This window comes from Phaethon aethereus, assembly GCF_964289735.1.
Source record: "Phaethon aethereus genome assembly, chromosome: 3".
NCBI classification, from domain to species: domain Eukaryota; kingdom Metazoa; phylum Chordata; class Aves; order Phaethontiformes; family Phaethontidae; genus Phaethon; species Phaethon aethereus.
In genome coordinates, this window is record NC_138576.1 from 63,488,270 (window position 1) to 63,502,298 (window position 14,029).

The 14,029-nt window shown below is 38.8% G+C and overlaps 1 protein-coding gene across 1 annotated transcript in view; it reads left to right on the top strand.

Annotated features, from left to right (window-relative positions):
* Positions 1-14,029, top strand: part of AKAP7 (A-kinase anchoring protein 7) — a gene marked incomplete at its 5' end in the record, with an annotated part of 94,808 nt that overhangs the window by 17,476 nt on the left and 63,303 nt on the right. Inside the window, one exon of the mRNA XM_081997780.1 lies at positions 12,761-12,873. Coding sequence (XP_081853906.1) covers positions 12,761-12,873 — 113 coding nt within the window. The remainder of the gene's footprint in view (positions 1-12,760; positions 12,874-14,029) is intronic.

The following is a 14,029-nucleotide window of genomic DNA, read 5'->3' on the forward strand; positions in this document are numbered from 1 at the left end:
GTTGGAGAATTTCCTGAAGGACTGTCTCCCATGGGAGGGACCCCATGCTGGGGCAGGAGAAGAGTGTGAGGAGTTCTCCCCCTGGGGAGGAAGAAGCAGAGACAATGTGTGATGAACCGACCACAGCCCCCATTCCCTGTCCTCCTACATCACTCAGAGGAGGAAGAGAAAACTGGGAGTGAAGTTGAGCCTGTAAAGAAGGGAGGGGTGAGGAGAAAGTGTTTTAAGATTTAGTTTTTATTTCTAATTATCCGACTCTGATTTGATTGGTAATGAATTAAACTAGTTTCCCCAAGCTGAATCTGTTTTGCCTGTGACAGTAATTGGTGAGTGATCTCTCCCTGTCCTTATCTCGACCCATGAGCCTTTCATTGTATTTTCTCTCCCCTGTTCAGCTGAGATGGGGAGTAACAGAGCAGCTTTGGTGGGCACCTGGTGTCCAGCCAGGGTCAACCCACCACAACATCTTAGACTATTGAACCAGATTCTGATCAGAACTAGAGAAGTAAAAGATGAGAACAGATTCTGACCTTTGTTTTTCAGTTTGACAGTCCTTCCTCATAGACAAACTCAGTACAGTCAAATTTAGCACACAAGCAAACCTATGTTTTCTTTGTAAAACATAGCTATTGATACTCGCTGGTGAGCATTCTTTGCTTATATTAGAACTGCAGCTGTATATTAATATTTTCACTTACCACTGTTTAGTAAAAATGTTTATTTCACTGCTTGCTTTTGCCAACTGAATAGATCATTTCTTGGCCTTAGGCCTGTCGTTCAGTCTCTAGACTTATAGTGATGTTTGTTTCATCTGGATTTAGTTCTGAAACAGGATAGGGAGCTGAACATTACCAGAAGAAAAAGAAAAATGACTGAAAATGTTTAATGGGTATGACTTCAGGATATGCTATCTTAACATTTCTTAGTGGCTGTCATGACCATGACTTCCGAATTGCTGCTGATTTCAGAGTATCTTTTTGTGCCTTCTTGTAAGTGCTGATATTATTTCATAATGGGTAACCTATAAATTCATGAAAGCAAATTCAGTTTTTGTATTTATGCTTGTGCCAGAAAAAAGTTTTTAGGTCTGTAACTATGTAGCCCGGAAGATTATAAAAGTGTGTTTCAAAAGTTACCTTAGTCACATATTAAATTAGTGGAAAGGCCAGGTATGAATAGGAAGCAAATGAATACACTTAATAGTTTCTACATATGTCTTCATTAGATTAAATTGCAAAGAATTTAATATAAGTATAATATGTTATATTTATATATATATATAATTATAACCTGATAAAAAAGAGAAAATTTCTTATTACACAGATGTCCTTCAGGGCAGTGCAATTTGGAATGTGAAGTAATAGTAAACAGAAGAATCCATGTGAATTCTTCAGAACTGATGAGGTAAACAAGAGAGTTGTTAGGATTCTCCCCCTTCCCCCAAGCTATCACATGTGTAATTCCTTTAACAGAAGAGTACACTTACAGAGTTAATTGCAACACAGTTCGCATGCAGTTTTTACAACACGTTAGCAGATGGTTCTCTAAGAGCCAAACCTCCTCCTGAAGGTGTTGCATTTTGGGGAAAAGACGATGTAGTACTTTCTGGGCTATACTTGACAATAAATATACCTTCTTATGTAAAGAATCATATTAGCAGAAATGGTCTGTTGAGTTTATTTTTTGTAATACATTTAATATATTAATTCAAAACAAGTTGTATATCAAAATTATGCCTAGTATTCCTGCTCTGTAGATAGTATCCTGCATACACAATTTTAGAGAGACAGCTGCAAGAGAAAATATCGGAAACTCGTTTTCTGCTGGGCTGCTATTGTCAGGATCTGTGTGAAGATTGCTATCAGCCCTTCATATATACTGCTCTGAGGTTTTATATGTTTGACAGAAATTAATTGTCACAAGCTTATTCTGGCTCCTAGTACAGCTTGCCTGTGATATAACTTGTGTCCCTGTAAAACTGCAATTTTAAAACTGAAGCTAGCTTGTCAGAAAGAAGAAAAAAATACAGTATTGCCTGCAGGATGTTAATCATTCTCTTGTCCGTGGAGCAGTAAAGAGAGACCACTTCTGTAACTGATTTGATTTTTGGCAAGACCTAAGTTTAGTTTATTACAGAATTACTGTTTTGCCACTTCAAGATTATGTTTGGTTTCTGTTATGCTCTAAGGTGAATTTTGATTTCATATGTTATTTTGTATTCTACCTGGATGTTGAAGATGAAACAGAAACAATAGAAAATATATGAAGTTAAATTAGCTTCCTGCAAGAGTCAATTTAGTTCCGTAAGTTATATGGAAATTTGTGTTATACCAATAACGTCTGAATGTTCTCCAGCATTATAATGGTACGTGCTAATGGCAATGTAAATGTAAGTTTGCTAGAGACAAAAGTTTAGGAAAAGCAGGGCTAATACGCATCTTTTGTTGTGATTTGCTAGTTATTTCCTAACAATCCACTAAAAGACATTAGCATCATATGATTATCTGCCAGGAATAGTGCTAAACTTAAGACAGAAACCTGAGGCGTATTTTAATCACTCTTTGTCCAAGTCTTTTTAGAACCTGAGCTAAAAGTGATGTATGACACTTACAGTGATTTTTAAAAAACTCTTCATTTCTTGTGCTTTGCTACACTACAAAATATTTGAAGTACTAAGTGAATTTGGAAAAGGTAACGAATTGTTTGGCTTCATTTTTCATTTTGATTATTATATTGCAAATGCTATTCGAAGTTGATAAAAGTTAGTAAGTGAATCTTGGTTTTTACCCACAGGATTTGCAGATTTTGGTTTTATGGATGAATGATGCACATTATAGTCTGACCATCAGAGGGAGCTTGTATTTCATGAACAAAAAAGTTACTTTTCTGTTTATGTAAATAACTGTTTAATTTGCTTTTGGTCCTTTTTCTTTTGTTGTTTTTTAAGAAATGTCGATTTGTTGGGTTAAATATTTTAATACAGTTAGGACTGTACTAGGCAGACATGTAGTACACCTAACTAGTCATTTCCTTTAATTTCATTTATTTTAAATTGGCATTTAGTCTAATATCACCAAATTGATTTTCCTAGCAGTCCATACTAGAGAGAGAGAAATGGAAAACGAGTCATACACATGACTCATCTTCTCTAGGTACATTACAACTTTACTCAAGCATAAGCTGGCATTGTCACCATACCAAAGCAGTCCGGCCCCTTTTGTTGTGCTGGGCATTTGTGCAGCCACGTGGTGAATTCAGCTGTGGTTAAATTAACATTTTACCTTTGCCAGCTAATTTTTAACCTATTCAGTTTGCCACTACAGTTCACTGTATTGCTCTGACTGTTGGCAGAAAAGATAGGAGCAGTTGAAGGCATGGGGCTGGAGAGGAACAGTCTGTTTTGGCAAGAATGGTCGTTTATGAACTTTAAAAATTATGAAACCACACATTTAGCATCTATTTTAGGATGAGTTCCAGTGCCCTGACTTCAGAGAGCCTAGGGAAATAGTTTAATTCGGTTAATTTGGTTCACTTTAGTGCTAGGTGGCTAAATTTTGCCTCTTAATAGTTATTCTTCAGTCATTTCACATGATGGAAAAACTGAGAACTCAAAACTGTTGTAATTTTCCATTAAAACAACTGATTTGTACAAAGTGAACAAAAAGCTATTAGTCTAAATTCATAACAGTTGCATTGGAAATGTACTGCTGTGACATGTTAGATTTACTTCTAGTCCATGTGCCATTAGTTATAGTTCCTGCTAATGTGTGCAGCAGAAGTTTACTGGGATATGTAAGAACTTGGCTTATCCACAGCAAGAGAGAAGCATGCTCTAAAGTTGAAAGTGGCAGTGTTCTGCTGTCTGAAGAATCTATGTCAGCAAATATATATATGCTGTATTGTGTGATGAATATAACCAGCAGAAAAAAATCCAACAATTTTTTTGTTTCATTACAAGAGCCAAGACAAGACACCTACCTGCTGATAGTACTTACTTACATCAAGGGCAGATTCCAACAGACCTAAGCATCGTTCATGCCTTTTGATATTATGTCTTTTTCTGCATGCAGCATTTTCTGATCCAGCTTTGCACTACACGACAATTTTCTTTGTTTTAGGCCCTTTGACTAGACAAATGTTGACAACAGGGGAAAACATTTTAGTGAAAATAAACAGTTACTATTAAGGCCTAGTATAATAACACCAGTTAGTTTTATGAGTTTGTGCTTCCAACAGGTAATAGTTTGCTCTGGAGCTCAGCATTTGTTGCGTGGGACTGTTGAATGCTGTGCTATTGCTAAAACTCTTAGCTTGCTGTTTTTGTGCCGCATGACAGGTAGAAGAAGCTAAAGTAGATATGCAAGAGCCATAGGCTGGGAAAGGGGCCTGGCTTTGGAGCACTGTAGCAGTGCCTCTCCTGCCCTTGGACTCTACTACTCTTCACGCAGGGTCTTAAAATTTTGATCAGCTGTGTGGAAGGAGTCAGAAAGAATGGAGAAAACCTTTTCAGTTTGCTAAGAAAAATGACATTTGGCTGTATAATGGCAGTTTCAGCAAGATACAGAGAGGGCACATACAAGGGGAAGAATCAACATTTAATAGAGGGGAAGTCAGGGTAGCAGGAGTAAGTAGAGGATCTGTTTGTAAGGCAAGGATAAAGTAAATCTTATGGGAGGATTTTGTTTTTTACAGTCCACGTAATCTCTAATCTGCTGTTGGATTGTCAGGTGGGACTGGAAGCAAAGTTTTAAATTGTTGCAAGGAATTTATTCAGTTAGTAGGGAGCTCAAAATACCTTAAATTTGTCATACTCTTTTAATTTTCTACCTTGATATTTATTAAGGTTTTTATTCTCACTGTAGTTGTGTATGTGAAGTATGTAAAACAAACTAACGACGTGCATGTTTGGCTCTGAATCTGCCATTCAGTTTCTCCTTGATTGTTTATGATGAGATGTTTTTGATAACATCTGTCTGTACAGAACACATAGGATGATCTGGTTAAAGGCCACTGAGCACTGCTGTATTATTTAATGAAACTGGACGTGCTATTCACTATGCTCATTGCCTTCATTCCTCTAAAACACCCATTAGTGATCTCCACATTTGTTCCTTAACGCTAAAAATGTGAAGTATGGTTCTCTGAAAGCAAGGACAGCAAATGCTTTTAGGTTTTAATTTACATTCTTCTTCATATTGTCCTGACAAACTGAATAACTCTGATAAACATCTCATTAAAATGAAGCAATAAGATAATGGGTTTTGTGGTTTAAAAGAAGGTACTCTCACCCACTTCTTTTTGTGATTGTGACAAACTTTTTCAGTAAAAGAACCACGTTTCATCAAGAAGTCCTACCTAAATTTCTATTTCAGTCTAGCACTTCGAGCCTTCACATTATCATTGTTCACGCTGTAAGGCTTACCTTATTTATTGGCATCTGTGCAAAAAGCGGGGGTTGCTTGGTCCAGTGGTTCCTTGGATCCTACTTATGAATGAGCACATCTTTCTTCTATAAACATGTATGGTGATAGAGAGAAACAGAACAACCCATGCATACTGCTGATACATGTTTGAAATAACCGCGTAGCTCACTGATACATGATAGTGGTATGGTACAGTGACGGCTCACTGTAGAAAAGCCAAAGTAATAAATAACCAAGTAGCAGTGGAAGAACCAGTGGGAAATTGGCTTGGCTCTGATTTACCTTTTTGCACAGTGTAAATCTGACTATTTGAGGAGAAATGTGATGGTGAGAAAAAAGAGCCATTTTTCATATGGAGAGATGAGAAGCAAGGGCTTTCCTTTTCTTACATCCTGGAGATAAAAGTCACCAGCACATGAGGAAGCAACTGACCCTGGTTTAGCCACCATTTTTTTTCATCAGAGATAGGCGATCACGGAGGTGTTCAGGAGTCAGTATTTTTTGTCAGGCAGCAGCCAGGGACTTTATCATTTATAATGGTCTTCATAGTAGGATAGTAGAAAGTTTGGTGCTTGATGCGGCCTTTGATTATGTATTCTAAGCATAACATGATACCTAAAATATTTTTTTTTAAATTTGTGGTGCTCATCTCTAGTGACATAGTTGAGGTTGTGATAAATATCAGCAGCTGAAATAGATGGCTTTGAGTTCTTCATTGGCTTGGAAACTGGGTCTTGTAAGGCTTTGCAAGTGCATTATGCTCAGTGCTATTAGGAAAGGAAGGATGACCATAAGAGCTTCTTTTTAAAACCCAAAATTCTGCTAACTGAGAGTCAACAGAATACTCTTAAAAAACGATTAAGAACTTAAGAATTTTAACATGACTTAACATGATGGTTATAAGTTATCTATGCTTAGCTTTTCTTCAGCTCCAAGTGTAAAGTAAAAATTTTTTCAATAAACAGACAGAATACTGTTTCTAAATTCTAAAACTTTTAATTGAGGAAACATGGTTTAGAGACAAGCAAAAATTAATAGACTGGAAGAAAATGTATGTATGTAGCAGTCTCCAAGATTTCATTAGATAAGGAAAAAGAAGATGGCCATTTTTATTATGGAATAAGGTTCAATGTGCAATTTTTCCAGGAATCATTCTGTATTGATCTAGCTGTTGAATTTTTGAGCCTTTCCAGTATATAGCAGTTTTGAGTAAGTTTCATATATCACATTTCAAGTCTAATTATGGGGAAACAGTTGTCTAATGGATTCAGCCATATCCAATGTAAGAGGCAGATGACATTCAGTAATTTTGACATTATAAAATTAAGATACAAAATGGTACTGCAGAGTACTTCAAATTGCATGAAAGATGGTCTGAAAACTGTCAAAAAATTTGTTCCAGGAAGTCACTGAGCTTGTAAAAATAGCCTTAACTTTTCTAGAGTATAATTTGAAGCTGTAAACATGAGTCAGCCTGGACGACATTTTTCAGGCACAAAAATAACCAGAGCACCTCTTAGGTGAAGAAGGGCTGAGAGAATTGGGGTTGTTCAGCCTGGTGAAGAGAAGGCTCCAGGGAGACCTCATTGCAGCCTTCTAGTGCTTAAAGGGCGCCTATAAGAAAGATGGGGACAGACTACCGGGGAAGATTATGGAGCGGTTGGTCTTGAGAGTGCTCACAGGGCATCTGCAGGACAACCAATGGATTGGGCCCAGCCAGCGTGGGTTCGTGAAAGGCAGGTCCTGTTTGACCAACCTGATCTCCTCCTATGACCAGGTGACCTGTCTAGTGGATGAGGGAAAGGCTGTGGATGTTGTCTACCTGGACTTTAGTAAAGCCTTTGACAGCGTCTCCCACAGCATTCTCCTGGAGAAACTGGCGGCTTGTGGCTTAGACAGGTTTACTCTTCACTGGGTGAGGAACTGGCTGGATGGCCGAGCCCAGAGAGTTGTGGTGAACGGCGTTAAATCCGGCTGGCGGCCGGTCACAAGCGGTGTTCCCCAGGGCTCGGTTCTGGGGCCGGTCTTGTTCAATATCTTTATAGATGATCTGGATGAGGGGATCAAGTGCTCCCTCAGTAAGTTTGCAGATGACACCAAGTTGGGTGGGAGTGTTGATCTGCTGGAGGGTAGGAGGGCTCTGCAGAGAGATCTAGACAGGCTGGATCGATGGGTGGAGGTCAACTGTATGAGGTTTAATAAGGCCAAGTGCCGGGTCCTACACTTGGGTCAGAGCAACCCCATGCAACGCTACAGGCTTGGGGAGGAGTGGCTGGAGAGCTGCCTGGCAGAAAGGGACCTGGGGGTGCTGGTTGACAGCCGGCTGAACATGAGCCAACAGTGTGCCCAGGTGGCCAAGAAGGCCAACAGCGTCCTGGTCTGTATCAGAAATAGCGTGGCCATCAGGAGTAGGGAAGTGATCGTGCCCCTGTACTTGGCACTGGTGAGGCCGCAGCTTGAATCCTGTGTTCAGTTTTGGGCCCCTCACTACAAGAAGGATGTTGAGGTGCTGGAGTGTGTCCAGAGAAGGGCAACGAAGCTGGTGAGGGGTCTGGAGCACAAGTCTTATGAGGAGCGGCTGAGGGAACTGGGGTTGTTTAGTCTGGAGAAGAGGAGGCTGAGGGGAGACCTTATCGCTCTCTACAACTACCTGAAAGGGGGTTGTGGTGAGGTGGGTGTTGGTCTCTTCTCCCAAGTAACTAGCAATAGGACAAGAGGAAATGGCCTCAAGTTGCGCCAGGGGAGGTTTAGATTGGATATTAGGAAAAATTTCTTCACTGAGAGTGTGGTCAGGCATTGGAACAGGCTGCCTAGGGAGGTGGTGGAGTCGCCATCTCTGGAAGTGTTCCAAAAACGTGTGGTTTAGGGAACATGGTGGCGCTGGATTAATGGTTGGACTTGATGATCTTGAAGGTCCTTTCCAACCTAGTGATTCTGTGACTTTTTAGCAGGGCCTGTAGTGATAGGACAAGGGGTAATGGTTTTAAAGTAAAAGAGGGCAGATTCAGACTAGATAGAAGGAAGAAATTTTTCACAGTGAGGGAGGTGAAACACTGGCAGAGATTGCCCAGAGACGTGTTAGATGCCCCATTCCTGGAAACATTCCAGGTCAGGTTGGATGGGGGTCTGAGCAACCTGATCTAGTTGCAGATGTCCCTGCTCATTGCGGGGGGGGGTTGGACTAGATGGGCTTTAAAGGTCCTCTCCAACCCAAAGTCTTCTATGATTCTATGAATCTCATATGGGGAAACATAGACCTTGTTTGATTTTTCAGTCTATCTAGTAATGTTGGTGGGAAAGACAGCAGGTCCTCATTTGTTTAGACCTAGGGGCATTGCCAGTCTAACATTCTTGGTGCTGGCCTCTAATTTCTTTCAGTTGAGGCAATCCCCATCATAAGCTTTAACCTTCGTGTATTTGCTTGGTCTTCAAATCCACTTTCGTGCTATCCCATAAGCCTGGAACTTTCTCTTGCCCACAGCGTCTATGCTTTCTTCCCTATTTCTTTTAAAACCCTTCTTGTGGTCACTTCTTGAAAGAGCTGCATGGATATTAATAGCATTACATTCTCTTTAAACCTTCTTGTGCTCTCAGGAATACATTTCCCTTTGTTTCTTTTTTTTCCCTCCTCCACCTACTCACTATTTTTTGTATTTTCATTATCTTTGAAGAAGGAAACATTGTGCTAATTATGCTTGTCACCTTAACCAGTAAAATGTCACGGTTTCCCTCGGTGTCAAATACTGCTAAATTGGGCTGTCTGTAGTACCAGCAAGTGTGGCCAATCTCTTGAGCGTGTGATGTTTAATAACAGTCTATGCCATGACAAAGCTGTGCGAGAGGTCTGATCACCATGAGAACATGTGTGGACACACACACAGACACACATGTCAATCTATTAATTTTAAAATGGCAATGTCTCTGAAGTTATGCTTTCTTTTCTCTGACCCAGTTTTTCATTATGATTTTTCTTGATTCGCATTGCCATGTATGGAAGAAAGATTAATTTAGAAAGATAAATAGAAGCAGAAATTGAACAAAGCTACTTAGCACAAAATGAAGACACGCAGGCCATGTGGTTGCTGTTCAGCAGGTGTAGGTACCCTCCCGCCCCACTGTAGCACACATTTATAGTGCCATATTATCAGCCTACTCTGTTGAAAACACTGGGTTTAAAATCCTGTGATCGGATGCACATTGGCAAACCACTGGTCTGGCACTGATCCAGTGTACCCCTAGAGGTACAAATCTTCACCACTACTGATCTTAATTGCAGAGTGAGAGATAAGACACTGCTTGGCATAAGACATGATAGCAGAAAGAATTTGAGCTTTTACAGAAGAAAAAAGACTACAGTGCACAAGACTGAGTCAGAATATCACAGGGGTAGCTTAAACCTGGTTTTGATAAGACTAATCCTTTGCTGAAACATCAAAGTCAGCGAGTCCCCAAATACTGCAGTTCAGAGAATCAAACAAAGGAACCAGAAAATGGCTTTGTTACAGATAATTTTGGTTTTAAATAAATGTAACACTTTATCAGCTTACTAAAATCAGAAAATAAGCAGGCCATTGGATGCATGGAAATACATGTGTACCATAACTAAACAACTTAATTTGAACTTCCATATCTCAGTTTGAAGTAGCAGCAAACATTTATTTGTAATCTTCTGTTCTGACATGTTAATCTGTTTCTCAGCAGCATTTGTGTGCACAGCTGCACAGTAGCTTAGTGGGGATTCAGTGTAAATACAGAAATGTTTCCCACAGACACAATTTAAAATAATACATGTAGGTAGGCCATACTTGTGTATAGATACATGACTGTAGCTATAGATACATAGTAGGCCTATAGATCTAGATACATAGATGTGTAGATTTAGATATGTAGATCTAAATAGCAGTTATGCTTATATATACATACATGAGTCGAGAGGGGGAGAGAGAGAGAATGGGCACAGACTGAAACACAGGAAGGTCCCTCTGAACATCGGGAAACACTCTTTTTACTGTGAAGGTGACCGAGCACTGGCTTGGTTGCCCAGGGAGGTTGTGTAGTCTCCATCCTTGGAGATACGCAAAACCCATCCAGACATAGTCCTGGGCAAATGGCTCTAGGTGGCCCTGCTTGAGCAGGGGGGTTGGGCCAGATGACCTCCAGAAGTCCCTTCCAACCTCAACTGTTCTGGTAGGTTATTTTCAGCATCTGTCACAGTAATATGACCCCTATTACCATTGTGTAAATGCTTTACAAGTTTTCATCCAGTTGTCCTTTCAGCATCCTGTGAATTAGGATAAAAGGTTGGGTTAATTCTTTTTTGTAAAATGCATCAGCATCTTGTAAGTGGGGAGTGAAGGTTGAAAGAGAATTTTCAAGTGGGCCAGTTTGAGATGGCATTTGGGTCTTTGACTTCCTTGGCTTCTTTCAAAATCTCAACTTTAGTTGCATAGGCTGTGGAGCCTAAGGTTATAAATCATAGGCAGCAGAGAAAGAGAAGTGAATTTTGATCTCCAGGTCCCAAGTGAATACTCTGAGCTTCTTCTAGAACTTTTCTGTTGCAAAGTAATGTATAAATCTGTAAAATCTCTTCTTAATTGTTATTTCAAAGTAGCTCACTTAAATAGTTACTACAGAAAACAAAAAAAGGTAAAAAGGACGGACTCCGGAATGACATGTTACAGGAGCATGAACTGGCAGACTTATGCTAGCTGGCTTTGTATGCCATGGTCCAGAGGAGGGCCGCAAAAATGAACAAAGGGATGGAACACCTCTCCTATGAAGAAAAGCTGAGAGACCTGGGGTTGTTCAGCCTGGAGAGGAGAAGGCTCCAGGGAGATCTTATGGCAGCCTTCCAGTACTTAAAGAGGGCCTATAAGAAAGATTGGGACAGACTTTTTAGCAGGTCCTGTAGTGACAGGACAAGGGATAAGATAATGGTTTTAAAGTAAAAGAGGGCAGATTCAGACTAGATAGAAGGAAGAAATTGTTCACAGTGAGGGAGGTGAAACACTGGCAGAGGTTGCTCAGAGAGGTGGTAGATGCCCCATTCCTGGAAACATTCCAGGTCAGGTTGGACGGGGCTCTGAGCAACCTGATCTAGTTGCAGATGTCCCTGCTTATTGCAGGGGGGTTGGACTAGATGGCCTTTAAAGGTCCCCTCCAACCCAAACTATTCTGTGATTCTATATTCCTCTTCCTTGGGCCTTCCCTATTTTTTTCAGCTAGCTGTGCTGTTCCCTTCCCAGGGTAATGCATTTTCTTCCAGATGAGAGAATAAAGCACTGGATCTTTCTGTTACAGTTGAACTATCAGGCAAAAAAAAAAAAAAAGACTTATGTGCAAATACATTGTTATGGTAAGGGCTGATTAACTTCATGTGATAAGATTGATTTTATTTTTTTCCCCTACTTTGATTTTAGTTCAAGGATAGTATAAGTCAGCTAGACCTCCAGCTAGTGAAAAATTGGAGTCTGTATTTGCAAAGGAAAAAAAAAGATTTCACAGATTTTCTGGTTTTCAGTAATAGAAATATTCTACTAACTGGTATTATTTTTGCCACAGGTTTTGTCAATTTTATCTAAACTTTTTTTCAAAATTACAACAAATTTTTCATTTAAAGTACTTCATCTAAAAGAAATATGGAGCATAATTCAAAATCTATGCTGGAATACATTTCCAAGAAATGAAATAGTTGGGAAATTGTAAACTAGGTCAGTGCAGTAGAGTTGCTTTGGCCTGGGCTGTAGACAGATAAAAGTGTACATTAAAAACAGGAAATTAGCTTGGAAGGCAATAGTGAAGCTTGAAAAAAACAAACAAAAATCATCAGCGTACCTGATATGCTCTCTAATTCTGCCATGTAAATCCAGTGCCAGAATTTACAGCTTTGAATTTCAGATTTCCTTTAGTCTGAGTGAGAGATTACCCAAATACAAGTAATAGAACTCACCACAGAATAGTGTTTTTGAAGGGAGAGAATTGTTACATACTCAGAGTTTTCCTGAAGTTTCCATATCTCTTCCAGTGAGAGTAACTCCTGAACAATTTTAATGTCAAGTTCCTATTTTGCTAGCAAAAGCAGACAGCATGGACAGCTTTCTAATTGCCATTATTTTAGTAAAGCCAAATTTGTAACCCATATTAACTGCAAATGTAAGACTATTTTCACATGAAATAATATGTATCTTTGAAGTTAACTAGAAATCTCTCTTCCTTTTATTACTTATCATCTTGCTTTTTCCATGTGGAGCAGCTGTGACTCACTACAGTAGAAAGCACATTTTTAAGCATTCTATCATGTAATATCTTTGTACATCTACGTTCTTCTACCTCCTCAGAGACTATGAAGAAAATATTTCAAGAAAAGGGCATCTTTGCAGGAGAAGAAAGAGCTTTTAAACCACATCTGACCTTCATGAAGTTGTCAAAATCAACACAGCTACGTAAGCAGGTGAGCTCACATTTCACATAGCTCAGCAGCAATCTAGAAAGTTTAATTTGGAGATGAACAAAGGAGTTGCTTATGCTATAGCATCATACTTTCTACTTTGTAACCAGCTGAAGAGGTAAGGCTTGAAGATACTGATTTTATTAGAAAGAATAATTAGTACATCTACCACATAAGCAGTGGTCTCTGAACTGTACTTTAAGTTACCACTCTCGATATTCTCAGTCCATTAATATCGTGGTCTGTTTTCTTTTGTGAAACTAGGCGAGACCAAAGGATGAAAGTACTTGTTCAAGATTACAGAATTATTATTAGATGTAGATTATATGCATGCAGTTTGTTTGGATAGTTTTGTTTTGTTACCGTATAGGAGAAAATAAGCAAATACACAGTGTTTATATTTGGATTATGCATAATATGCAAACTGTTAGTTCCCTCTATTGAATATGCTTTGGTGAATTTCAGAGTAGCAATGAAACACATCTTCTGTATTCTCTCTTGCAGGCAGTTATTTCTTGCCTATTTATTAGCTTTTTTAACAAAATAAATACATAAAAGTAAGCTGTAACTGTGATGATAAATAGAAGCAAAACTAGTATAGCTAGTTTTTTATTTCATACTAATTTAACAGGATTATTGTATTGTTTAACATAAAGTATACCTCCATAAAATTTTCTTGCTGACATTGTGTAGAATGTTGTACGTCATCCTTTAACATTGTCCAGGAAAATAATTTTCAGAAAAACTGTATTTTTAGATGAGAATTAAAGTATATAAGTATTTTGATTTTTTTTCCTTAATAGTAAGCATTAAAGAAAAATACTTTAAAATTTCATTAGAAATAACTCTAAAAAATGCTGCAGCTGCACATTTTAATTAAGTACTATTGTGAAATTATCTAGAAGGCAGCAGTGAGATTTGAGATACATCAAGAAAATTCAAGGGCACACATACTTGCTCTGAAACAGAAATAAGAACTTGACCACAGGTTGTAGGTGGTATACTGTAGCTATTAAATTTGTAAGCTCACATAAGCTTTTGCTTGTATTAACAGTTGTTTTTTAAAACACTCATTTTAAGAATCCACAGCTCTTCTAGAATATCAGCTGTTCAGTAATTTAACTGTTTGGTTAAAACATCTGGGACAATCAGAGTGGGG